The sequence below is a fragment of the Meleagris gallopavo genome, chromosome 1 (assembly GCF_000146605.3).
Source record: "Meleagris gallopavo isolate NT-WF06-2002-E0010 breed Aviagen turkey brand Nicholas breeding stock chromosome 1, Turkey_5.1, whole genome shotgun sequence".
Taxonomy (NCBI): Eukaryota; Metazoa; Chordata; class Aves; order Galliformes; family Phasianidae; genus Meleagris; species Meleagris gallopavo.
Genome location: NC_015011.2, coordinates 26506272 through 26533765, shown reverse-complemented (window position 1 = coordinate 26533765; position 27494 = coordinate 26506272). Strand labels below are relative to the sequence as shown.

General features: G+C 35.8%; 1 protein-coding gene across 1 annotated transcript in view; it reads right to left on the bottom strand.

Annotated features, from left to right (window-relative positions):
* The window catches only part of DOCK4 (dedicator of cytokinesis 4), a 176247-nt gene that overhangs the window by 9160 nt on the left and 139593 nt on the right, over positions 1–27494 (bottom strand). Inside the window, 18 exon segments of the mRNA XM_031552130.1 lie at positions 1789–1861; positions 3908–4075; positions 5172–5281; positions 5505–5586; positions 6079–6199; positions 6466–6587; positions 7480–7599; positions 9349–9432; positions 12712–12888; positions 14502–14588; positions 15301–15467; positions 16095–16236; positions 18253–18357; positions 19528–19614; positions 20674–20822; positions 22936–23029; positions 26381–26403; positions 26406–26440. Coding sequence (XP_031407990.1) covers positions 1789–1861; positions 3908–4075; positions 5172–5281; positions 5505–5586; positions 6079–6199; positions 6466–6587; positions 7480–7599; positions 9349–9432; positions 12712–12888; positions 14502–14588; positions 15301–15467; positions 16095–16236; positions 18253–18357; positions 19528–19614; positions 20674–20822; positions 22936–23029; positions 26381–26403; positions 26406–26440 — 1946 coding nt within the window.

The following is a 27494-nucleotide window of genomic DNA, read 5'->3' as shown; positions in this document are numbered from 1 at the left end:
ATCTTCTCTAGGCTTCAGCTTCCCACACTTCTCTCTAACATCACAGTTGGGTGGGGGAAGAACAGATTTCTTTAGCAGCCTGCTGCAATGTTCTACTGCAGTGTCCCTTTCTGCGAACCTTTGGGCCCTTCGGAGCATAGCACTCAGTCCAAACAGACACTGCTTTTCCCCTTTTTTGGCAGTGTTTTGAAACTTAAGAATATTAGCATGTTTTATTTGTGAGAGCTGCTCCAACAGAAATGCTTCCTATGTTATTATGTTGGCGCACGACATCAGAGGTGGATGTTGGTGGTATGGCTGAACCTTCTCAGCAATATCCCGTTACATTTTGTTACCTTGAGACAGATGGCAGCAGAGGACCAGTCTGACAGAATGGTGTCTGCCATGGAAGTGCGTATGAAGCAAAAGGGGTGCCAATGAATTCCTCCAGGCAGAAAAAATGGCACCATTTGTAAAAGACCAACAAAAAACACCTTCTGCCTTTTGAGGTGTTCTTGGTATACCTCACTTGCAATGCATGGCCATCATCATGACAACAAATTGGAGGCCATTATTTGTGAGGTATGAGATCCTATGCAAACAGGATAGTCTTACCTCACTCACAACTACTATCTTTCTTGTACGAAAATTTTTGCTACAAACTTATTTTTGACAAACTTGTTATTGAGAATTCACTTGTTTATCACCTTGGGATGGTGCACTTGCAAACCTTTCAGACATAAAAGGATGCCTGAGAGCGGTCCCACTTCTTCTTCATCATCATTGCTTTGAAGGGTTCAAGACTATGACCTCTGGACATGCACATTCATCCCCCCCCATCCCTTCTCTGTCTCCACTAGGCTGACAATGAAACTCCTCAAAACAGACCAGTGATCTTTCTTCTGTCTCTCTGACTCTTGTTCTCTCTTTTTCTCTCAATTTCTCTTGTGGGTGATCTCTTTTCTCTGTCCATCTCTCTGTCTCCTTTGCTCTTTGTCCATTTTCCTCCATTTTCTCTTTCTGTTCTTTTTATCTCACGAAGTTGTTAAGTAATTGCAAGATTTATTTCACTTTCTTAGAAGTCATAGCTCTTGTAAAGTCATTAAGTCATAAAGTTGTTAAGTAATTGTGAGACTGATTTTGGTTTCTTAAGGTTGTATAGTTTAACTGCAGTTTAAGATAGATTTTCAGTGTGCCATTTTCTCAAGTCATATCGTTCAGCTGTGCAGGTAGGGCAGATTTAATTGTTAAAATGCCAGTATTTCTATGATAATCGTGTGCCAAAATCTGAAGATAACTGTAGTAAATAAATTCTTACTAAAATTGATGATTGCATATGGATCTCTGCGTGTCGTATCATATGGACAGGACATGACATTGCTGACATTCACTGATGCTTGCTGATACAGTTATGGAGGCCTAACAGTGGATGTGAGCACAGTGAGGTGGTGGGTGGTGCGTTTCAGCTGCAGTGACAGCGACATGAAAGACGAGCCACGTTCCAGACAGCTATGCACAGCTGTCACAGCACAGAATGAAAAGCGTCTCTATCAACTCACCCACATGAATTGGCTAAGGGTGGCGACTGCACTGGAAAACAGTGTTTTGTAGCTGAGAATTTGCTCTATCAAATAGTGTTGTTGTGCTTATTGTATGTGTTGTAGTTTTCATGGAATTAAATAGAGGCACTACTTTCGGAGAGACCTATGTAATATTTTGAAACTCAGAGATAAAGTTATATGCTCAAGACAATGTGCATTATGTTTTCACTGGTTACCAAAATCAGTATGGTGCAAAATTTCCACTCACCTTTGTCAGGGCCAGGCAGATTAGAATCACTTCGTGGCAAAGCACCATCTCCAATATGATTAAACAACATTCTCTGTAAATCAAGAACATAATGGTTTATTAATAACTGCAGTTGTGAGTAACCTTTGAGAGAATAAATATATTTTTGTTATTTTCCCTACCAGACAGGACTACTTGGAGGTAGAGTGATAAATGTCACCTAAGAAAATAAATACTTGAATAAAAACTCATACACAAATAAGGTGTATACTCATCTGAAAACTGTACACACTGAAATCAGTGGGAGGGTTATAACATACTGAATTCTGACAGTTTCCTGCTCCCTGAATGACAAAATGAGGCTCAGTCCTCAGTCAGGTATCTGACTGAATACTAAACACATGGAGGAACTGATTTGCTATCTTTGAAAAGCATTATGTGTTATTTCCAACGCTAACCTTTTTTTACCAATATCACTCTTGCTTCTCTTCAGGAAAAGACCTGATCAAAGTCTCTTCTTCTTTCTTTTTGGGTTGATTTTAAAAAAATAATCACAGTACATTTATGAAATGATTTTATAATTCTACCAATTATTTCTTTTGGCAACATTCAAATAATCAGTGGGTCAGTATTTTATCTTGACAACAGGAACAAACAAAATATAGTCAATCCCACAAGTAATACAGATGTACATTCCAAAGGAAACAAGAACAGAGTAAACATTACGTTATTTTTTTAAAATGAGGCAATATGTGAAATCCAAACCTGTAAATCTCTATTCTATTATCTCCTCCCCATGTTCACAGAGCCAAGTCATCAAGACATGATGCTATGGTTCCATACAATGGCAAATCCTCCTGCAGAGCAATTATCATGGGTCTAACACATTGCAGCTCCATGTTACAGAATGAGGGACAGATACTTAGCCAATCCTACTTGATTTAAAATACCTCATATGAGAATGAGTTGGTAGATTTTGAGCAGACTCGGTTTGCTGTCTGTGCTGTACTAATCATACTGAATCATGCATTATCTGTTTTCCCAGAGCTACCATTAAACTGAGGTGGCGTAACTACATATTTACTGATAGAAAATGTGATCATATATTCCTGCCTGATCTGGATCAAATGTTCACTACATAGAGATTCTGTGGGATATTAGGACCTGGTGGGCAAGTGTGGTGATGTTGCTGAAATCTCTTATGTTGTGAAGGTCAAGAGCAGAAGCTGAAAAAGCAACTGAAATTGGGGAAGCTAAAAGAGGCAAAAAGCTTCATGATTTACAGAGATATGAGAACATATTGAAATAATGGAATATAAAACCATACAGAAGAGCAAGAGCAATCACAGGATATGTAATGAAACTCAAAAGAATCAAAAACATGAAAGCCAAAAAGCTCCACTAAGAAGAAGTAAAGCACAAAAACTAAAAGAACCAGTCAACTACAAGAGACATTCACCCTCAGCGTATGGGAGGAGCTAGAGACACACCATACAACTGCTCAGCCAGAGATCAAAAAGCAATCACAAACAGATGGTGACCAAACACAGCTGTACATAGATGACCTTAAGCAGCAATTTCAATGAAGGGATCACATGAAGTACTGCTGTGGTATGGTTCTATGCAATCCATCAAGCTTCCTTAAAAGAGAGCTGGATTTGGACTTGAAAAACATTAATTTTGCCCGTGCATCTCCTTCTGCCAGGTTGAAATCTACTGTGAACCTTGCATTCATTAAGCCAAAGACCTTCATAAATGGGTGATCTTTTTCTCGTGACTGTGGTATAAAACTCTAACCAAGACTGTAAAAGTTAACTTGTGTTAGAATAAAAACAGAGAGCACGAGTTAAAACTTGACCATCTAAATTCTGATAAGAGTTCCATGTATTCTTAAGATATATCCCCTTACAATTGCTCTTTGAGGATTTCTTTTTCCCATCTTCCTCACGAGGCAGAGAATCAGCACTTGCCTTCTGATCACAGCTCATTTTTAACGCTCAGAAAACAGAGCATCAGAGAAAGAAATTGTACCTTTTCCCAGAAAGATACATCCTCATTCACAGTTATAAGGGTAAAACTGTTAGACCTTCTCATCTTTGAAACATGCTTCACTGTACAAGCAAGATAATTTTCTACTTACCCTCTCTTGGGACACTGAGGGTAGAGACAGATTGGGAGATTTTGCTGCCAGGCGAGTCTCTGAGAGCGTGGAGGCTGGGCATACATGCTCCTCAGCCTCCCTTATCGAATCTCGGGTGGAGTGGGAAACAGAAGCCGCATTCCACTTGGCAAAGCAAGAGTTTGCAGTCTGGGAGCAAAAATGGGATAATTTTCTTTGCGGCAAGCTGTAAAACCGCATTATTTAAAGAACACCTCCTGATCTTTCCTGTATGTTGGTTTGGCTCCACAACTAGTGAGAAAGTGCCCAGTAGATATACCAGCAAGCATTTACTGACACCTGTTGATAAGTCTGGCTCAGCTTTAATAATAATTCTTAAGCCCTCAGGTAAAAGCAAGAGGACTTCAACAGAAAGGAAGAAAAAGTTAAATCGAGAGCCAATTCAATAACTGAAGAAGAAAGAGACAAGAATATAATAACTACAGAGAAACCAGAAATCCAATTCTAAAATTCTATCAAAGTCAAAACCTGTGGTGGAAATGAGAACTACTGCTGAAAAGAGGGCCTTTTACAGGATATTTATGTTTTCTTCTTTCTCAGCTTCAGCAAGATGTGCATAGTCTGATACTGTGGATTTAAACAACATCTATAGAAAAGGAAAACACTTTAGGAAAACAGGTCAATTCAGAAGAAAAGATGAAATAAGGATTCAAAACTGCCTAGCTTACCAAGCCCATTTTGCATTTCAGATAACTTAAAAAGATTCAAATTTTATACAGACCTATGCACCAGTAATTTTAAGATAAGGACTCAACTCATTATTTCCTCTGGAGTTACAAAATATCATACTTTTCCAAAACTCCGCTGAAAATAGAAATTGCCACATGGAGTGCGATACGATCTCACAGTGGCTAGGATTATCTATTTCAGAAGAAAATGAGGGAAGTTTCCAGTTTTTCTTCTTCCCCAGATTGAACAAACAAACACTGCTGTGTCAGTCAATTAGGATAAGCAGGTCTTTCTCCAAAGAATAAATATCAAAGCTAGATCTCAACCTTAAAAAGGAAGCAGAAATGTAACAAAATACAGTGTATTCTCTTCACATCTCTTTTGTGTGTGTGTGTGTGTGTGTGTGTGTGTGTGTGTGTGTGTGTGTAAGAAGCTATCTGCTTATAGAAACAAAAAAACTGAAAATTAACAGCTCTGAGCAGACAGTGAAACTGCTCGAAGTTCAACAAGTGCCTTTATCATCTTCTTAACTAGAGTTAAGAAGTTATCTTCCTACCTGTGAGGCTTCCAAAGAAGTAGGGTAGATGGCACTGCAGGGTCGCTCTCTGGGGGACAGGCAAGAGTTTTCTCGGGAATGCTTATGTTTGTCAGATAACAGAGGAGAGGCTAGAACATAAATGTGTCAAGTGATTTCACACTGAAATTCAGTCATCTCAATTCTATAAGACTATGACAAAGAAATCCTCAGCCACTACTACTAATGCTCATTCTTAAAAAAAAAACAAAAAGGCTAAATTTGATGTCTGGTGACATCATGCAAAAATTATTTAAGGATTCAGCTATGAAACATCAAGAATCATTTAATTCAGTTTACCATGGGAGGACTGACCTCTTGCACTGGATGGAGCAGAACTGGTCACATTAGGTGAAGCAGAATGAGTAGAGCTCAAGCTTGAGGTAGATGGACTTGGCTGTGTATGGAAAAGATAGTGTTGTTACCACATCATACTTATTAGTTTGGAAAGAAAAATTTTCAATATATTTCACCCAAACTTGTTTTTTTATTGTAAAACAAAGAACTAATAATTTGTTATTGATTTTTCAGCAAAACAGTGTAAAGAACATTAATATAACCAGACAAAAAGCAAATAAGTAGAAATACAATTAATGTATTAACATAACTACATCAGTGTGATTACTGAATAGAAAAGTCTGGGTAAAGTCAGATAATTTTGCATAGTACATTGAATTTGTCAAAAATTCTTACTTGAAGTTTGGAAGAAACTGTTACATAAAAATTGTTCTTTGTAAGTCAAGGAGGCTAACAGCCCATTTAAATATTTGTTTTTAAAATGTATCAGCAGTAACTTTTAGATTTCTGAATGAACTAATAGAAGCATTAATTTAGTAAGTAACTTCACAAGAAAAAAAAAAGTAGTTTGAAGAATGACAATAATTTGTACCTGCATGTTAAAAACTTCATCAGAGCTTTCTGACTGCCCAGTGATATTGCTGACTTCAGCAGAAGCTTGGGATGACAGTGACGAGGATGAATACCGATTGACAGCTGGATAACTCAAAGGACTATTTTAAAAATAATGAAACACAAAATGATTTACTCTAGTTGTCAATTACAATTTTTCATGTGAAAAAAATACATGCTATTAATCTCCACAATTTAATCTAAATTTTCTAAAGAGAAAGAAGAGGGAAAAGAGAGACAGAAGCAGCTATTCATACCTGAAGATACTTCAGACTGACCTTAGAGAAAGCACATACACAATAGAAGTATTCTAAGGATCATCTTCCATAAGTAACAAAATCTATCAATTTCTAGTAATTTAACTTGCCTGCGTCGCGGTATTACCCGAGCACCATCTGGACTCATAGAAACAGGTACTGAGTTTCGACACACACGAGGACTTCCATTTGGAAAATGGATAGGGCTAGCTTGTACACAGGCAGAATATTCCTGCAAGTTGTTAAAAGAAGATTAATTGAAATGAACATTTAATTGAGTAGTTATAGCTGCATTTTATCCTGCCAAGAAGGACTTGAGGGGCCTGGTGGATGAAAAGCTGTACATGAGCCAGCAGTGTGCTCTTGTAGCTCAGAGGGCCAACAGTATCAAAAGAGGGGTGGCCAGCAGGGCAAGGGAGGTGACTGTCCCCTTCTGCTCTGGCCTCATGAAGTCCCACCAGGAGTACTGCCTTAAGGGCCTTCAGCACAAGAAAGGCAGAGGCCAAGATGATCAGAGGGCTGGAGCACCTCTCCAGAAGAAAGGTTGAGGGAGCTGGGCTTGTTCAGTCTGAAGAAAAGAAGACTCCAGGGAGACCTCACTGTGGCCTTCCAGTACTTAGAGGGAGCTTATAAGCACAAAGGAGGCCAACTTTTTGCACTGTCCAATAGTAATAGGACAAGGGAGATTTAGGTTAGGTATTAGGAAGAAATTCTTCAGTCAGAGGGTTTGGAACTGGGTGGTTTTACAGGTCCCTTCTAATCCAAACCATTCTTTTAGATTAGTCTCATCATTAGAAAAAAAATATTTTAACTTTTTGCTGATGATAATTTCCCTGTAGTCAAACATGATTATCTAGTTGTAGGTGCCCCTGTTCAATGCAGTGGAGTTGGACTAGATGACCTATAATGGTCCCTCCCAATTCTAAGGATTCTATGATTCTATGATTTTTCTCTTACTGCATGGAAAGTTAATTAACTTTCCCTATGCTCTGTGATACTGTAATTCTGTAAGATGTAATGTGGACAAATAACCAAAAGATGTCACTATTTGTTGCTTAGGAAAATTAACCACTGTTACCACAACTAGACTGTCTTCTGGTTCATCTGTGCACCTGCTCATATACCTGTATTCCCAAGCTAGACTTCATCACAAAGAACTGATCCACCAGCTTTTTGTGCAAAGGCCTCATGTCCTGGGGCACAAACTTCTCATGCACAGCTAAGCCAAACTCCAGAATTTGGGCCTGTAGGAGAGTCAGGAGGAAAAAAGAAGAAAAAATACATTTTAGATCTCTTTTCTTTACACTTCTATCTTTGAACAACCCAGAAAGTATCTTAGGAATCCAAACAAACAACAACAAAACTAAAATACATATTAAAATAATTTGTTTGCACCTCTGAGAGACCTGTAATCAAAGCAGATCTAAAAGTCCAAAACCAAAATCAGTGAAACACATATGGTACTTCTCATTTTACTTGGGCAACCCTGCCCACAGCAGGGGGTTGATGTTTCTACCATTATATGAATTGATAACCTCTGAATTATAAATTAAAAGAGTTAGCAATATTAACCTGTAACTTGAAAAACACTGTAATGTAACATTAATATATATTACCTAATTTAAAATGAGCTTAGTGAGTTTGCTTTCGTTTATACTATGAATATCTGTGCCTTCAGCTGATCTGACCGAAAGATATCACTACACTGACAAAAAAATTTCCATCTTGCCAAATTCCACTTTTTATCCTAATCTGGCAAGAAAACTTGAAATTTCAACATGCTGCATAGAGTACAGATAGGTAAAAGTCAGTTAAAAGAGCTGAAATGGTATGATAAATTGATCAAAATAATTTGTTTCAGCATTTCCAGCCTTCTTATGTATAATTTCCCTCTTGGATAGTCTGCCAGTAATCTGTATACTTAGACTGAATTACAATGGCTAGGTCTCTGTATCATGACATTTTCTGAGGGATAGGGAAAATGGAAACATTCTCCTTTCATGTCTCTCAGTGAAAAATTCTAAATCTTTTCCTTTGGTTTAATCATTGTCTCTTAAAAAGAGACTACTTTAAGTTTAATCATTTTGCTTATTGCATAAGCAAATCAATATTTTGGGATAATTTCATAATCATCTTGCTTTGCTGAAAATGTAAACAAAGAGTAAAATAAATAATAATTAAGAAACCCAGCAACTGTTTTATAACATAATCAAATTCTGATTCATACACAGTTCATTTATTTTTAATTTCAAAAATTTTGGTAGCAAATTCTACGGGGATATTCATAATGTCAGGACTACAATAAATAGGAAAATGAAGAAATAACACAATAATTACTTAATGCATAAACATTCAATTCTGTGATTATATCACCTGGTGTTTATTTTAGTGCCTAACCAGACAGGCAATTATTGTTAGTGCTATTAGATATCTTCCACTGTGTGTGTGTGTGTGTGTGTGTGTGTGTGTGTTCTCATATACTAAACACTATAGTAAAAATGATGTTTGTTCTGTCCTAGTGGTAAAACACAATGTACAAATATTTGTTTAAGCCAAACCATTTGCTCAGAATACTGTTTATTCTGTAGTAGTACTAAAATACGTTGTGCAAATATTTGCACACAATCAGCACTGTACAAAAATTTGCCTCTTGTTCAACTCTTAATTTATAATAGTTTGAAGTGTTTAAGAAGGACAGAAGGAACTACGGAGAATATATTAACATGATCTGGAAATGCTTATATATGAAGCTGCTGTCTACTTGCAAACTAATTCAATACTGGAGATCACTAAGCAGTTAGTAATCTGTGCAACCTGATGTAGTGAGCTTACTTTTGCAGGGGGGTTGGACTCCATGATCTGAGGAGATCCCTTCCAACCCCTACAATTCTGTGATTCTGTAAATTCTGAAATTTTGTACTTTATTTTGGGACACATCATTTCAGCTAGAACAGCTAAGTGGGTGACCTAGCCAGGATCTTTCCCCACTTTACCTGCTCAAGCATCAGTTCCCTCAAGCGTGTAATCTTCTCTCCATCTTCTGGGTGGTTCAAAACATATTCTTTGACAAAGAATGCCTAAAGGAAAACAACAAAAAACAAAAAATGAACAAACAAAAAAATCACAAAATAACAAAGCAAGTAGAAACAAATCTAGTCTGTTGGTTTTGTTTTTTAACTAACAGTTTCTTCATTGTATTTTTGAAACAAAAGCTCTTTTTGCAACGCTAAACAAATAATTTTTCATTTCCTCACTGGTAGAGAGTATGAATAAATAAAACGGAGCCCTTCTTGAAATGGATTTCAACCAGTTGTTCAATATCCTGGACAGATCCTGAATCAAATCTGGAAACTGGCAAATCACAGATGAAATGAAGCAAAGGTCACCTTAAATAAATATCTCTCTCCCATTGATTGTGAACTAGGGGTTTCAAATAATTGCAAAGAGTTAGACCAGAAGCCTTTTCATACTAGGAGGTTTGCTATCATTTAAATATAAAGATACGATAAGGACAGCATGGAACTGTAAACTACTATATGTATCAAAAGCGTGCCAGTATTGTGAGAGCGTTTCTCACAGTATCTTATACACTCTTAAAATTAATATTTGAAAGAACTCATGATGACATTGATTTCAGAAAGCCACACTTTTTCACTTCAGGAGCATCTGACAAACAATACTTGAGTGTGTTACATGACTTTCCATCCCACTTCTAGTGCTCTAATTGTACCAGTCATAATACCCTGAAGTCATTCTTACGTACCAGCCATGGCCTGGACATAGCAGTCACCTTTTTGTTCATACTTGCATTTTAGCATGGCACCTATCCTATCCCACAAGGGGATTGTACTGAATTTACAACTCTGCTTAGCTCTATTATATATAGAAAATACCCGGCAGCTCATTTGAGACATTTACAGACTTTCTCAGATTTGCATTTGTCACAGAAGATCTTCTTTTACATACACAATTTTCTCTCCATAGAGTTGAAAGGATAATAGTGACTGCTTTGTGCTGTGTTTCCCACTTGTCTTAGTGATTCACTCGTATAGCCCTTACAAGGCCCTCCAACCAATTTCAGCTATTAAAATTTTTGCTGTGCATAATGATTTGTAAGTATAGGTAACAGTGGAGCTGGAAATTAATATACTCCTTTCTCTGACAGTTCCAAAATTTCATGCTGTGGCAACTCATGAGACCTGTCTAGAAAAATGCTGATACTGTAGCGAAGAATATTTATTTTATATGGCTCTCTCACTGCAGATAAGTCAGTATGAAGTCTTATAGGTTTAAACAGCAAAAAGGAGCCCTATGATACTGCCTTCTAAATTCTCAAATCCAAAACTTCTGACAGCTGCTTTTTTTCCCCCCTCTTGATGTGTTTTCAATATTGAGCAGGTGGTGTCCCAGTAGTTTTGGGCTGAGATTTATACAGAACTGCAAGAACTGTAGTATGAGTCAGAGATGTAATAATTTAAGCAAAATCCCCAGTATTTTAAGAGGAAAAAAATAATCAGAATTCAATTAAATCTAGTAAGTCTTGGAGCCCATGGTTTCCAATAATTGAACCTGAAAGTGCTTCTACTCAGTTCCAAGCACATGCAAAGTAATTAAAATAAAAATACGTTATAGCACAAAGTGCAATGTAAGAGGTGTTAATGATCACAAAACACACTTCATGCTTTTTAGCATACAGCATACAGAAAGATATTGCATAAGAGATATCACTTTTCTAGATTTTCTTAGGAGGTATTTCCGTACTAAAAGCAGTGAATGAAAGGGTAGCTCCAACAGATGTAATATCAGCCAAATTATTGCACAATTAGACACAAGCCCTTTTTATTATCAGGAGAAAAGATGGGGAAGAAAAAAAGCAGAATCAAGAAGATAGCACTGACCAAAAGGGATTATTTTCTTGTCTTTACTTTTTAAAGCTGGGAAAGTTGCCGAAAGGGAAATAAATCATCTGTAAAGACATGGTCATACCTACCTCATGACCACATGCTTGGTGAAACATATATGTTGTAATGTCCTATCTTAGATATACAGCCAAAGAGAGAGAGAAGAGGGAGGTACAGGACAAAGGGGAATAAAAAGCTACAAATGAAGACTATCTAGGAGACAAAGAATTGTAGCTAAGAACAGTAAAAAGAATGGAATGAGCTAGAACCCTCAGTATGCTCACAAATAATGGAGACCTATGCAGAGACACCTAGCCAGCTCAGATGAAATTCATCTATACTGCTAATTCAAATTGTCAAACTATGTCAGACATAGCTCTGACATGTCTATATTGCTCCAGCAATTCCATCTGTGGTGCCTTCTTTTGCTAAATAAGCTTTGTTGTCCTTTTTCTTTAAAGGCAGCTGGGAGACAACAAATATAGTATTTCTTTACCTTAGTCCCACAGCTTTCATAAATGCTGCAGCACTAACGACAGTTTCTAACACTATAGCAGAATGAATCTCTTGTAGTTTAACTTAAATGCAGCTTTATGAAATTTACCTCTGTTGAACGAACAACGAATTTTACAGCCCTTAAGACAAGTGGGTGGTTATTCAACTTGAAATTTTCAGTAGAAAAGGCACAAGTAGCTAATTCAAGTATTTCAAATGACTACTGTGAAAAACTGTGAGATCAAGCCAGGCTGAGAAAAATAGCCCTCCTTTCTTTTTATTGCTATTTCAAAGTCTCATGTAAGTTTGTGAAAATACATCATCCCCAAAATTTAAGCTTTTCTTAAGATGATTCAGAGATTATGATAACAAGGCACAGCTTCTGGGGACAAATCTAGCACTGAGATAGAAGTTTGGATATTTTACAAGTATAGCAGTTACAGCTCACTAGATTTTTCCAGAAAACAGTTCTCCTCTAGAATATGGAGAGGCAGAAGAATAAAGATATAGAAAAATGATTCCATAAGATAAATATATTTGTTGTTATGAACTATTTCTCTTAAATCAGAATATCATCTCACAAAAGGAAATGTGCTGGTCAGCCAGAAGTATTTCCTTACTTGGGTTGGCGTGTACATATTACAGCAATATAGTTAGAACTGACTACTTCTTAAGAAAGATAATAAAGAAAAGCACTAACCACTAAACAATACAAGCTGAATGTTAATGTTCTAATCACTGCAGTGTATTTATGACATTACCTGTAGAAAAACAGTTGTTCCCATAAAGCTATATATATTTAACATCAGCTCACACCTAAACTGCAATATAACTGCCATTAAACGTATAATTTATAATAGTTTCTATCCTCAATTCATACAGAATTTATCAGTTCAGGAAAATAATTAGAAAGAAATAGTCTTGTAAAAAAATTTTATAAACACAAAATAAATTGCTCACCTCTTGGTACCTAGTAACACCACCATTAACTGCTGCATCAATGACCCCATTTAGACACATTGTGAGAGGGTTAATGTTTTGCATCTGTCGAGTTTGACACTGACTGATCAGTGTTCTCAGTTGCTGGTTCTTATTTTCTAAGACTTCAATGGCATTCTCAAGGGGACTCATTTCCACCTGAAAGGGGAGTGAGGAAAATCAGTTAAAAGACGAACGATATTAAAGGTAATTTTTTTGTTGAATTCTAAACCTGAAAATAACATTATTCTATGTTGTAGTGTAATGTGACAGAAAGATTTGTTTTTCAACAAAATATCTGAATAAAGAGACATCACGTTATCAAGGGTCAAAGCAAAGAACCCTCTCTAGCAGGTTAATTACCTGACCCTGGGAGATTGCTCAGCATCTGCTACAAAACACATACTTCAGCATGTGGTGAAATTTGGGATTTAGAAGTTTTTGTGAATTGTCCTTGGTAACTCTCCTTAATTAGGGGGGAGGTCAGAGAATGCTTCATTGCACTTAAGGACACAGAGCAAAGCTTAAGCATGGGTGAGCTAGTTCCCATACCCGACGTATAATATAGTCAACAGCTAGATGGTATGGATGAGAAGTTGGAATGTAGGCTTTGATGACAATCGAGTTACAGTCAAGAGCAATCATTGAACAGGATGTGCCTGTCTTCCAGAGTGTGAGGAAGCTCTACTCACTGTTGGCATGAACTGCAGGAAAAGCAATAAGCAGAGAGATGGGAAGAGGGCCTGTAGTTGGCATATCTTACCAAAACATTAAAAGCACAAATATGAGTCGTGATCTAGTACATGCCCAGAAAAAAATATGAGAACTAGCTATAGGAAATGGTGACTATAATGGTAATACAGTAACTGAGGTGGTTCTTCTTTATTCCAATTTCCATGTAATCATTAGTTTGAGGTCATATGTAAGATCTTTGTGGAAGTCAACTAACAAAATTTTATGTTTCACACATTTATTTTTTTTATTTTTAACTAAATTATTTTTTTGTTTGTTTGTTTTCTGCAAGACAGTTCAGTTTTACAACAGTAACCCTATAATTAATGGGATTTTTGTTAAGAATTGCTTTAATAGGAAGGGAAAAAATTACAGATGTTACGTTCTCTGGCTCAACAACTGACCAATTTTTTCAGAAATTTTTATACTAAGAGCACTCGTTAGAATACATTTGGAAAGTATTTAAGGATTTTCTAAGAAATAAAACAAGGAATGAGAAGAAATTACAATGTGTCAGTAAAAGATTGCTACATTAGACCCTATTCCTACAAGATCTGCATAGGCCTGCTTCCGTGGCCATGCTGAGAAGTGACAATTTCAACAGAGCTCTAGGTAGAAACAGAGATATACCCACATGGCATTTATTACAGTACAGGGAATGGAGAATACTTACATTTCAGGAGTGTTGAAAGACACATTAAACTACAGATATTCTAAGTATTAAATTTTATGCTGAAAGAAGTAATTTGTTCACAGTAAGTATTGCCTTTTACTGAGTTCTGGCTGCCCATTATTGTTCATGGCTTTTTTTTTTCCTTGCCTGTTAAAATGAACCATAAATCTGGTTTCCTTGTAATACTTTACGGGATAAGAGAAACTGGACAACTCAAAATACTTTGTAAATAATTTTGTTGTACTCAGCTTCAAATCTTGCACAAATAAATTACATCTGGGCAATTAATCTTAAGGCTGTTTTCCAGTAAGGTATGGATGCAGAAATAGAGCAACACAATACACATTACAATCAGTCTTATACTCACTACTTCACGTTTTTCCACTTCAAACCAACGAGAGATTCCAGGTAAACTCTGCACCAAGATCAGTGTAGTTCTCTCCACCCACAGGCTCTACAATATACAAAATCAATTTATTTCCATAATTTATCTCTAGAAGTTTCTTGACTATTCCCAATTTTCTTTGTAAATACATCAAACATAACAAACAGCATACATAAAGCCAAAAAAAAAAAGTACTAATATCCAGGAATCTATTGAAATGTCCATCCCAGAAGCCTATGATTTTCACATTTCTCAGAACTTTCTCAACTAAGCAGTAATTTCTGCCACTTCTCTACTCTTATACACGTGGTATTATTCTATATTATTATCTCTGAGAAAAGCTGTAAGTTCGAAGGTAGTTTTTAGTTTTTATGGCACAGGAATGGAACATTATGCTATATCTTAGTCAAAACTGTCCTTCCTCTGCTCTCATTAGAGGGAATTTTTGGTAATCCTATCTATACTACAGAAGATTAACTTAGCAATGTTTATCTGTCTGCCTTATAGGCTTCTCTGAGAAGGCTGCTCTCCTCTCTGCAGTTCTGCCTTCAAAGTAAATCATCAAAGTAAATCCCCTATCGCCATATACAGAAAGACCTTGCAGCTCCTATATAACTGTTACAGGAATTTTAACTAAAATGAAGAGTAAAAGAGTCAAATTTGACCTACTGTTTCCTTTAGAGAGTGTGTCAGAACACACTCAGTTCAATAACACAACCGTAACTGATGTTTCAAATAAATCCTTAGGTCTAGTAGTTTGGGAAAGTGTGTGGTACTCTACCTTGAACTCATTCTCCTTGTCCTTGGTACCTTTGTGAAACGGCCTGTCATATCGGAATCGCCAGATGTGATTTACTTTGTAGAAACTCTTGATGTTATCTGGAATGCCATCTCTCTGCAGGACTTCTTGATTTTCTGGTATTGGTGTCACAGCATAGATCTGCAAGTCTGTTACGTAAAGAGTTAAGGCTATTCCACGTCACTGAAATTAGCAAAGTACATTGCCTCCTGAGATATGACAGAATAAAAATTGTTTTCAAAGTCTGTATCATTAAATGCTTCTAGAATACTAATGGCTTAGGAAATGAACTTAAGACATTTTTTATTATTTGGGATTTCTTTGTTGTTGTTTTTTTGTTTGTTTTTAATCTCTTATTTAAAAAAGAAAAAAAAAGATAAACAAAGCTACTTACATGGGATAGTACATGGAATAAAAGGATTTAATTAAATATATTCTTATATACTGGATGTCATGCCAAGCCAGCATTATATTTTATTGTAAGAACTTGAGTTATTGTAACTTGAACTGACACACCATTATCAAAGCTATGAGAGTTTCATGCGCATTTTCGGTTGAAGTAAGAATCTTAATAATCAAGAAATTTTTAAACAAAACCAAGAATTGTGTGAAAATAAGTCTGAACAAAACAGAGTGAGTGGGACAAATTGCAGGGGATTTCTTACCTACCATTTATTTAAGTGGGAGCTGATAGTTATTGAAATTGGTTTTAGGAGTACCTACATTTTTTAAAACCTATACAACTAAATGGCATGGGTTTGTGATTATGCGGATACACTGCGCTTCTGCCTGAAAGATTGTCTCATCTGGTTGATTTGCATGTTGCATAGCAATGGCATGTGGGAACTCATTCAACATTCGCTGCTGGAAGGCCTCCAGTCTTTCGTAGTCATGTCCTCGGCAAACGAATTCCTTATTCTGAGAAAAAAATATGAAAAAAAACAAGTGCAAGTTATGCAAAAATGAATGGGTATCATTTAAATAGATTTAAACACACAGTCTTAAATATACTTTAAGGGCAATTCTTACATCATTTTATCATCAAGAGGAAAAAAGATAAGAATCAAGAGGCCTGGATGAAAATAAGATATCTAGATGAAGGAATATTTACTATATAAATGATGTTTTATTCAGAAGTCTGGTAAAATGAATAATAAAAATCTGAAAAATCTGAAGGGAAAAATTGTGTAGCTAACCTAAGATAACAGACTGTTTAACATATGCAATGAAAACACAATGCAGCAAACAGTTAAAACTATGAAATCAACTGACAGTCCATAAGGAATAAGAAAACCGTATTTCTTTCAACCTAGATGCTCACAATGAAGTTGCACCATTGTTTTCCTGAAACATGAACATAGATACAAGTTTTACACCTAACATGAGCTTTCTGGATATGAAATACTCAATGGAACTTGTCCCCAGCTATGGTGCTGCTGAGGGCTTCTTATATGTTTGAAATAAAGGAAATTACCATTTTTCTAAAAAATAGTATTATATGAACTTTATATTAGAAAACTCTCAAAAGTCATTACTAATATGTTCTTCTCGAAGCTGATTTAGATAGAAACTATAGTTTTCCTTATACTATCTTGACAAGGGACAGGAAGCACTGAAGTCTGAGATCCTGGACTTCCATAGAAACTGCTATAAGAAACCAACTGCAATACTGCTAATGTGCAACCAGAAATTAAAATTTGAAAGCTTTGCTCTTCTTTACTGAAGGTTTATTCTTTATTCCTTCTATGGCAAATATACCAGACTTTAAAAAAGGTACAAACTGCTTTCCCCCAAAAAAATTAAATCTAATGTAATTAAGTTTTGAGGTGTTGCTTGTTGGTGCAGGAAGCATAAATCTGTTCTTTAGTAGTGTCATGTATGTTTAACTTGGAAAATGCATCAATACTTTCTATGCAGACATATAAGCAGTGAAAGACTTACAGGTCTGAAAATACAGCACTCCTGTACAGACTTTTTCCAGTACTTTTACTGTATTGGTTGAAGCAGTTTTTAGGAACATCAAGCATTATATCCTTTCTAATCAACAATTTCAAATTGGTTTCTCCAGAAGATATATACAGAGAACAACAAAACCTATGTGCCTACAAGGCTGTTTTTGAGAAAGGATTTAAATGGAGATTTTCATTCTATATTTACAATTTGGAATTTGCAACTTTCCAGACACAAAGAAAAATTTGGCTTTTTATGCCTCCTCCACACAGAGGTGGTTCCATCATCACTTATTTGAATTATTACAGGAAAGGGAGCTTGGATTATGACTGCAGTGGCTCCACAAATAAGATGGATTCTGTTCTCTTCCCAAGGTGACAGTCAATGCAGCTAAACCACTGCAGACTGTGGAAGAGGGGAACAGAATAACAAAAATAAAATATTCAAGGGCACTTTGGTAGCTTCAGAATCTAAGATTAATGTTCAAAAGTAACTTTATATATCTTGTCAGCTTTAGTATACTAATAAACAATGGAAGTCAGAATGCTGAATTTCCAACTCACTTTAAAAAAGTGAGATTAAGAATGTAATTCCTTCAGTGCTCAATTACTGATTGTCCGACTGCCAAATGACACTTCTTTTGATAGCTGCCGTCTCAGCAGCCACCAGCAGAAACAGAACAATGGGAACAAGCTACCATAAAAAGAAGACAGTGATTTCTGGAATAGTTCAGGTGCACGGTTTCCAACACAAACTAAAATCTTAAGCATATGTGGGACTCTAGAAGCTTATCATTTGTCTTTCTGTTAGATAAAACCTTTTCTTGCCCCCGATAACATGAGGATATTGCATTTATCACAGAGAATTCCCTGCTTCTTATAGAACTTATATATGGCATGATCAAATTCTCAGGTAGAGAAAGTAATTATGAAAAACAGCACAAGTCCAGAATTACTCAATTTGGTTCATTTTCAATTCACTTACTCTCAAGAAGAACGGAAACTTTTTCCCATAAAATCCAACTCTGAAAAATTCTGGTTCCAAACGCTGTTGATCCATAATTTTATCATACAAAGATGCTTCCATCATCTGGTTGAGATTGAAAAGAAATGCAATTTAGTGTTGTTTGAAAACACAGTTTTACCTTAAGCTGTCACAAAACACAAGGTGTTTTGATGCACTCCTCTGGAGTACTGCAATTGCAGTGCATCTCTGAGTAAAAGTAAGCAGCCATATTCAAAACAGTCACGTTCAAATCATACCAGTTTCCAATGATTTCTGTGCCTAACATGACTTTCTTGAAAAATCTCGTGATAGTAACTATATCATTTTTGTCAATATATCCCACTTTTATTTTACTCAAAATATTAGCACATAGTCATCTTTATGTCAAAGTCTTTTTTTCTAATTATGAGATTTCACCAAAAAATTCCTTGTTCATACTTTTTTTTAATGCTGTGAAAATAAAAGCATTAGCCCCATTTCAGCTAATGTAAAAAGCTATTTAATGTGTATGTGATATCTGTAACTGCTGAGTTTTTACTGCTATGAGAAATCCCCTAGCCCTCCTTCTTGGGTTAAAACTTAGGTGGCACAGATATAGTAGAAAGATACTGACTAATGCAAGCACAGAACACATTAAGTACAGTTAATTATATATGCATAAAGAAATTATTTTATTAATATGATGACAGTCATTTTTTGTTCTTGCCTACAGCATTCTGCTATTGAATTATCTAAATATATATATTAAGTAAGCAGATCATAAGGAGTATTATAGTCATTTTATTATGACTTATTATCATAAAAGACTCCTTTTGTCTATATGAATTAAGCAGATCATATTTTTATGCAATACATAGATTAGCGAAGTTCTATGTTACTTGTTGCAAGCTGTTTGTTTCCAATTACAACTGCAAAGATATGCTGCTGCTCTTAACTAAGGACTGCATAGAGCACATTCCCTGGACAAACAATAGGAAATCAACGAAACTGCATTGATAGATACAATATTTTTGCACGAGCATGCGCACAAAGGAAGCGCTATACAGGTACGAACACTGCAAGATCACCTCTTCTTACACACTTCAGTTTACACTTCTTTTTATAATCTGTTACAGAAAACAAGTACAAGCTTTAAAAAAAAGTGTTTTCAAATGGAACTGAAGTGGCAAACTTAGGTTTCCAGGTAACATTTTATATTCCAAAAGATAAAAGCTTTTTGATCTATGATTGATGAAAAGCACTTAGGTACATTACCCTCATCTTGCTAAGGTTTCTGTAGTCATAGTAGCTCTCATACTGTTCAGCAATTTTCCTGCATAAAATAATGCCATTTTCCCAACACTGCAAGCAAGTAAAAGATGTTTAGTAATTTCACAACTGTTTGACAATTCATGACTTATTAGTGAAGTCTGTTCTTTCTATACCAGGTCATATTTACAGTATAGAAGTGAAAATAACTGAACATATTGTTCATTAGACATACAAATAGCTATTAATACTGATTAATTGTTTGATGGATCTGTTTGGAGACTTATTTAATATATGATTCTTACAGAACAATCACTGTACAAGATATAAGTAATTATCTATATGATAATACTTGTAAGACTGATTCAAACGGGTAGGATTTTCACATTTTAAAAATCTGTTCCTCTTAACATATCCTGCTTAATTTTTCTTGTTTAGAATATTTTACTGTGCAATATGATTTAAACTATAAACTGATCTGAGAATTTTCTGGAAAAAAAATTATCATCAACATCACTTTAAAAACATTTCCAAGGCTTACCAGGATATTATACTACCTATGCAAAATTGCACTGAATTGCCTGTTCATCCCTGAGATAAATAATCACACAAAGGGCATACAGAATTTTAAATACAGGATAATTGCTCTTGCATAATTCAGAATAAGCATTCTCAGAGATGACAATGAACTGTGACCTCCCCAAAATGTTCTCCTTTTAGAGATTCTGCAGTTGATATTCAAAATGACACATCACAATTTAGGAGACATAAACAGATCTTATAATCCAGACGCTCAGAATGTTATTCCTCACTTGGTCACTCAGTGAAGTGTATAAGGTTTTTTTTGCTGTAGGGCTCATTTTCACCATTTTCACCATTAAAATGGGCAGAAATTATAACACCTTTTACAAAGTCCTTCGACACTTGCAAAGAGATCTGCTACACAAGTGGAAATTATTCTCACATTTAAGTGTGGGAGATTTCTAGGATACAAGCAGAATTAGAAGGAACCTACTGTGTCGCTAAGTAACTGCTTAATCAGGCGGTGACAAATACTTCCCCTCTATATTAGAAAATGCCAAACTGGAAGCAAGTCATGGAGTGAATTAACTATCCTTTCTAGATTTATGCAGTAAAACAGGACTATTTTACCTTTCCCCTATCAAAGTTTTGAATGATAGTCAGATGGAGATACTCTTTACGTTGCCACTCTGTTTGCATGGGGTAGTTCAGAAATTCTCTCAGGGGCCGATCAGACCACTCCAACAGCTCATCGTAAAGCAAGAGCGTGTAGGCAGCCTCTGCAAGACAAATTACGCCACAATACATATGAACACCAAGCAAACAAAACACAGAGAAAGTGCATGGTAATGTGAATAATCTTACTGAGATACACCTTTTTGAAGGAAAACTGATGTATTTGAAGTAATAAAACCAATGGTAGTGGTGATTTTGGACATTCTTAAGCTGCCCACTAGACTTCTTTTACTGCAGATTTAGTGCAGACGTCAGATACGCTGAGGTAGGTGAACTTGCCCCAGACAACTGTATCCTACTTCTGTGTACATTCCTCTAAGTCAGATGATGTTTGCCAGGCTATACAGGGTATTTTTTTTCTAATAGTGTTCCTCTTATATATCTAGTCTAATAACATGTGGATGAAAAGCCATCATTGCAGATGTTTGTGGGAAAGGTGCTTGGAATCCAAGTGTCATAAAATGCTAAGTATGGTATAAAGCAATGCTGCATTACAACATGTATTTGGAAGGGAGACCACTTGAAGTTGCATAGTCAGTCTTAATTCTGACATCACACAGCTTTTAGACTGCTTGGCTAGGAACGTACATTTTCCAAGTTTCAAGCTACGATTTTGTTGCATGTTTACATAACAATTAAGAAAATATCCATGAAGTTGGTAACAATCATTCAAAATTGAAAGAAAGAAAAACAGCAGAGCATAAATAGATGTCAGGATAGCTTACTATGACCCTTCCTTTCTCACTTGACACTCAAGTTCTTAGCCAGGATTTTTATTTTCTAAAAAAAATGACTTTTTTATTCACAGAGAATTAAGACGCATTAGAAATAGTCCTCTGAATAGACTTCTTTTCTATTCTCATGTACTTGAATTCAGTCAATTCACAAAAGATCTGTATGTTGCCACTGATTGATAAGCAGCACAATGGACTACATAAGTCTATTTTCAAGTGGAAAGACTGCTTCTAACCATGGGTGTGAGCCAATTCTTCCTTAAGTCTCTCACAGCAAGAAATCTTGGAGTCATGGAATTTACCATGGCAAAGAATGTAGATGCTAATAATAGATACACAGGAAATATAACAAAGTTCTGAAGAAAAATTGTAAGCAAAATACCATTAATACTAGAATTATAATTAGAATATTAGAATTAGGATGACAAAACAAAATGAAAAGGTTCATATCACTGCTGAAGGTAAATTGAATGCATACTTGCAGTCGATTTCTAAAAGGAACGCAGCATTGCTTAAAGAGTTGCTAACATCTGTTATGTAAGATCAGGAAATTAATAATTTGGCAAAAAAGCCAGCTGGGACAAAGATAGTAGTGCTTGATAATCAAAACTCTCTTGTGATTCACTATTGCCAGGTCACATGAGGAAATGAAAACCCTCTCCTTAATATACCCAGCAATTTAGTTTAGACTTTAAAGCCATGAATAGCAAAGGGATTGTAAAAATTCCAAGCTAAGGACCTTTCCTATGGACCCTAGGAAATTCACTGCCAGTACGTACCCATAGCCTGTTTACTAGTGCCCACTAGCCAAAAAATCTACTTTTAAGAATGAAAACAATCCACAGAGATTCTGAAGGCATGAAGTTGCTGCTGCAGTCACTGGGAAATGGACAGAGGTATTACAAGGTCACTTGAGTATTATGGCAACCAAAGACTGTTTCATTTAAAGAGATACTGATTTTATTCATTCCAGCTATTCTTCATAACAGTCATCCAGACGAAGTGCCCCTTTTATTGTACAAATAACAATAATATGTGCTTATCTTCTTATTTTTCCATTTAAATGATAATTGTCAGCACTGGTGCTAAATTCACATTGAAAAGTACTGGACAATAGTACTGCAGATGTCATATGCAAAGATTCACACTACCAAACTGATTCACATAAACCTCATCTAAGCTTTACTCCTCTCGGTTGAAGAACAACTCATGACATATATTGCTAGTGTGCATCAGCAGTCATTTTTTCAACAAACAGAAAGTAGCAGAGTTGTAGGGCTGAAAGGAAGCCCCACAACTCTTAGAGAGACTAATTGAGCAAGAAAACTCAGCCTGAGTTTGCATATTCTGCACTGCACATAACTTTGAAGGTTTGCAAATCACATCTAGTCCTAGGTACTTTTTCTAGTTTGCATTTAGTTACCTGTAAAGTTTTGTGCTTTCAGATGTAGGTCATAGAGCTTATGAATATAGCGAATATACATCTCTTCTTTGTTCAGTTCAGTCTTGTAAAAATTCTGTAATAAAATTGAATTTCATAATGAAATGTATTAGATACTAAATATATCTATCACACACAAAAGATATTCAATACAATGTTTAGTTCCATTATATATTTGGTAGACCAGTCAACATGCTCTTTTTAATTCTATTTTTATTTTTTATTTTTTAAATAAAGAAAAAATGTGACAGAAATAAAATCTGATGTTTCTTTCCCTAAAAATACTAACCCAGCCCCAAAACACACCCATCTACCCTCACTTAGAATACTTAACATATTGCTGAAAGCTCCTTGTTGGTTTTAAAATGCTGACAGTGCTCTAACTTTTGTAGTCATATTTTAACAAAATATCTACTGCCTAATATGTCTGCTCTTCATTTTGTCATAATGAAATACCAGAAGGACTTTAGAACATTGACAAGAACTGTCTGGTACCAAAAATAGCATAATGCCGAATGAAAACTTGCTTTCTTCAGCCCTGAAGAAATGCTGGGAACCAAAAACATAAATATTGAATGCACAATTGCAATACTTAAAGTTGCACACTAAAGTAATATTCAGGACAAAATTTCTCTAGCTAGAGATTTCTGGATGAGTAACTTCTGTTTTCTGTATTTTGGATAAAATACGGGATGCAACATCAAAACTTTTATTTCAAAACATTCAGTATTTGCAAATGCTAAAATCAAGTATGAAAAAGTTATAAGAGGAGCACAAGTCTTGCACTGTCCACGTGTTCCATGTAGTCACTATGGGCATGGAGGTACAGTTCCCCTTGTAGCTACATTTAATGTTCAGGATAATATACTTTGGTTAACAAAAATGTATAGGATAGAACAATGTAGCACTGTTTCTCCTTAGCAATTAACTATTTCTGTTCTGTTATTCAAAACTCTTAACATATGAACTCTAAGCAAGTAGCCAAAATGTTTCTCCTATTGGAAAGTATTGCGTGAAAGTTGCCTACATTGAAATATTAACAAAGAGAAAACCAGGAGAAACATTAAAATAGTATAATGAAAATACTATTGAGTGTTTTTTTTTTTTAAATAAACTAACTTCATAAAATGACATTTAGGCCAACATACACCTTCACAGTACAAAGACTTCCCTTTTCCTCCCATAATGTGTAGAGCTAAAGGCTCCAGGACTTGTCACATCTTTAAACTGTACACATCAACAGGTTCTCTGAGGCTCAGCACTGGCAAAGTCCAATAGGTCTATCAGGCAGACTACACCAAGACAACCCAGTCACAGCTCAGATTTGTCATGCGAATATACTGATAAAGGCACTGCATTTTTTCAACAATTTCAAGACACAACAAATAATAGACAAAGCCTTTATAAGGGGACATAATGTAAAAAACAGACATCCTTATTTAATAAGAACAGCAAACAGGCAGCATTCTACTCTATGATATCATGTAACATTCCAGTGTAGATCATCACAGGAAAAATCTCCTCTTTCTAAAAAGATACAATTCTAAATGAATAGAATCTGGAATATGAATTAAACGGCAAGTATTAGTGAAGACTGCGGAATGCCTGAGAAAAACTCAGCAAGTTACCAAAAGTTAATACACATTTTTTCAACACTTTTCTATGGTTCCGTGATGATCCAGTTATTCCACTAGAAATTCATCTTTTGAAGTTAGGTGATTTTTACATTTAAGGAACTCTATTAGATACTTTTTAAACCAGCTTTTCTGAACAAACACTGCTAATGTGAAACCTGTTTCTGATGATCCAAACAGTGGAGAGAACAGGAAAAAAAATCCAATGTTTTCCTTTCATCTAAGTTACTGATTCTTGTACCTCTGCATATTTCATGATGTAGCATAATTCTAGTTAGTTTGATAACTTTGTTAACTTGTTCAATTCTACTTCTCAGAAGAACAGCATGTACCTCCATGGCAAACATAAACATTCTCTTTTCAAGCCAATCAATCCTCTCATCTTTTCAAGTCAGAATACTTTTGAAATGCTAATGAAAAATGAAGTATTGCTTCTTTCTCTATATTTAAAATAATTTTAGGATTATATATTCCTTTAATCATTTGCATGGACAAAACAAATGTTGAGTTGACAAACAGTTCATCCATCGTATGGACAACTAAATGTCTTAAATTGTGTGTGCTATTTTTGTAATCAAACTTTACTTTTCAAAATTTGGTATTAGTTGTTTCTCAAGTGGGCAAACAGTAACAAAATGTGTCTGAAAATTATTAAAGTAGAAAATCTTTCTTAACCTGTACAAGTTATAGAAAATCCTATTAAAAAGTACAATGGTGTTTTGGGGGGGGTTTAAATGCTTGAATTTTGTTTTTGTTAAAATCTTGAATGATTAACTAATAAGAGTTTAAAAAGTCCTTACTGGCAGAATGAAAATAATCCAGGTACTTTACAGAATTCAAATCATGCCAGAGGTTCTGATAGGAAGCAGCTGCTCTACGGCTGTGTAGTAAACATTTTCCATATTTGGAGAGTACGATTTCCCTGTTGAAGAAATCCTTTATTCTCTCATGTATAACTGCTACTTAGAAGTGCTACCAAATTGTTTTGCTGACGTCAAAAATGCAGAATTATGAGTCAACTTATTCTGTTGGTTTTTTTTCCATGGCTAAAAATATAGCTTTCCAAAACAAACATCATGAAAATGGAAAATTTCCAAGGTTAACAGAAATCAACAAACTTGTCAGTAGAAATTGGCCTAGAACAAAAATGCATCTCATAAACAAAAATGAAATATTTTTCATAATACAGATTGACACTGATGGTTTGTTACATGACAGGAAGAAGTCTTGAGAAGCATTCCTGGCTGAACCAGCTATGAGAAAGACAGGAAACTGGAGAAATGTCAGTTTAATTGGGTTTTGGGGAAATAGAAAGGTTTGTTTCTGTCTGAGAATTCGGAGACCAATTACATTTAGAAAATACTTTGGCAAAATTTCCCTTCTTACCTAGAAGGGAAAGAAAACTGAATGAAGCAGTATTAGAGATCTTTCAGAATCCAACTATACAAAGGAAACTACTGTATCAATTTCATCCTGAAAAAATGATCAGCAATACTAATCATAGAATAGCTTGGGTTGGAAGGGACCTTAAAGATCATTTCATTCCAGCCCTCCTGCCGTAGGCAGGGTTGCCAATCACAGGATCAGGCTGCTCAGGGCCCCATCCAACCAGGGGATGCCTCCAAGGATTGAACATCCACAGCTTTGCCAGGCAGCCTGTGCCAATGCTTCACCACCATTCTGTCAACTAAAACTGCATCAAGAAACAGGCTATTTCCCATTCAAATATATGGCTGTATAATTGAAAATGCTTAACTGTAATCAAAAAGGGCAAGAAAAATTAATATACAAACCAAAAGGCTAACAGTGCAGCCAATTTTTTGCCATCCACTTCTCCCATTTTCATGCAATCCCTATAACAAAAGGAAAAAAGTTTAGCCTTTTCACAACACAAAGCACACCTGTCATTCACTTCCTACATGAATCCTGGAGATTCATTTGGTTTCCTCACACCTTGATCTCAAACTGTGGCAGCAGAAGCCAGCAAGGCAGTTCTGCTCCCCTATGGCTCTCAGGCACTCATTCTCAGTCCTGCACTGCTGCCTACTGAATTCTCAGGAAGTGAAACAAGTTAGGCAGCATGTTTTGATGGGTTACATTTAGCCATCTCAGTCAGACCACCACAGTCCAGCACAAACATTTATGTTGGCACAAGGAACACTGTGACAGGAGTGAGGAGATGAATCTACTTTCTTCACAGACAGTGTAAACCTAAAGTAGTCATGGAATTACAACGTTGGTGCCACTGTGAAAAAGCAGAATGATACTGACCTCCCCTTTAGAATGCTCTGAGGTCCTCTAAATTTTCCTAGTAGCACTCTATAACCAGTATCATTCATTATTTGGTGAGGGAACACACCTGATTCCCAACCAAAATTTAAAATGGAACCATGAAGATTTTGATTAACAAAGATAGGGTCAGTACAACCATACTGGAATAAAAAAGTAACAAACAGGCACAACTGTGCAGTCACTAAAATAAATTTTACATAACTTTAAAACATTCTTGCATACATGAACTAAATAATTGTATTTCTCTTACATCCACTCACATAAACGGTTGTTCTGAAAGTTGCTGGATTCACAGCCCTGGAGGTTGTAACCCAACTGATCCCTGAGGAGGAACACCACTGCTCTATTCTTCCCCAAGGAGGAAAAACACTTCTAGATGTTAAGAGTTTGTTGGGTTTTTTTTTTCTGCTGACGAAACAGCTTTATTCTCTTTATTCTCAAATTGTTATTGAGGATAGCAGAAGTATCAAGTCTCACCATATCTCACCTGCAGAATTGGATAAAAACCAAACCCTTAAGCTCTAGGAAGTACTACAACTTTCCAGTGAAGAGGACTAAGCTGTAGTCCTTTCTACATGGACTTCACAAAGGACTGAGAAAATCACTTGCAGTCTC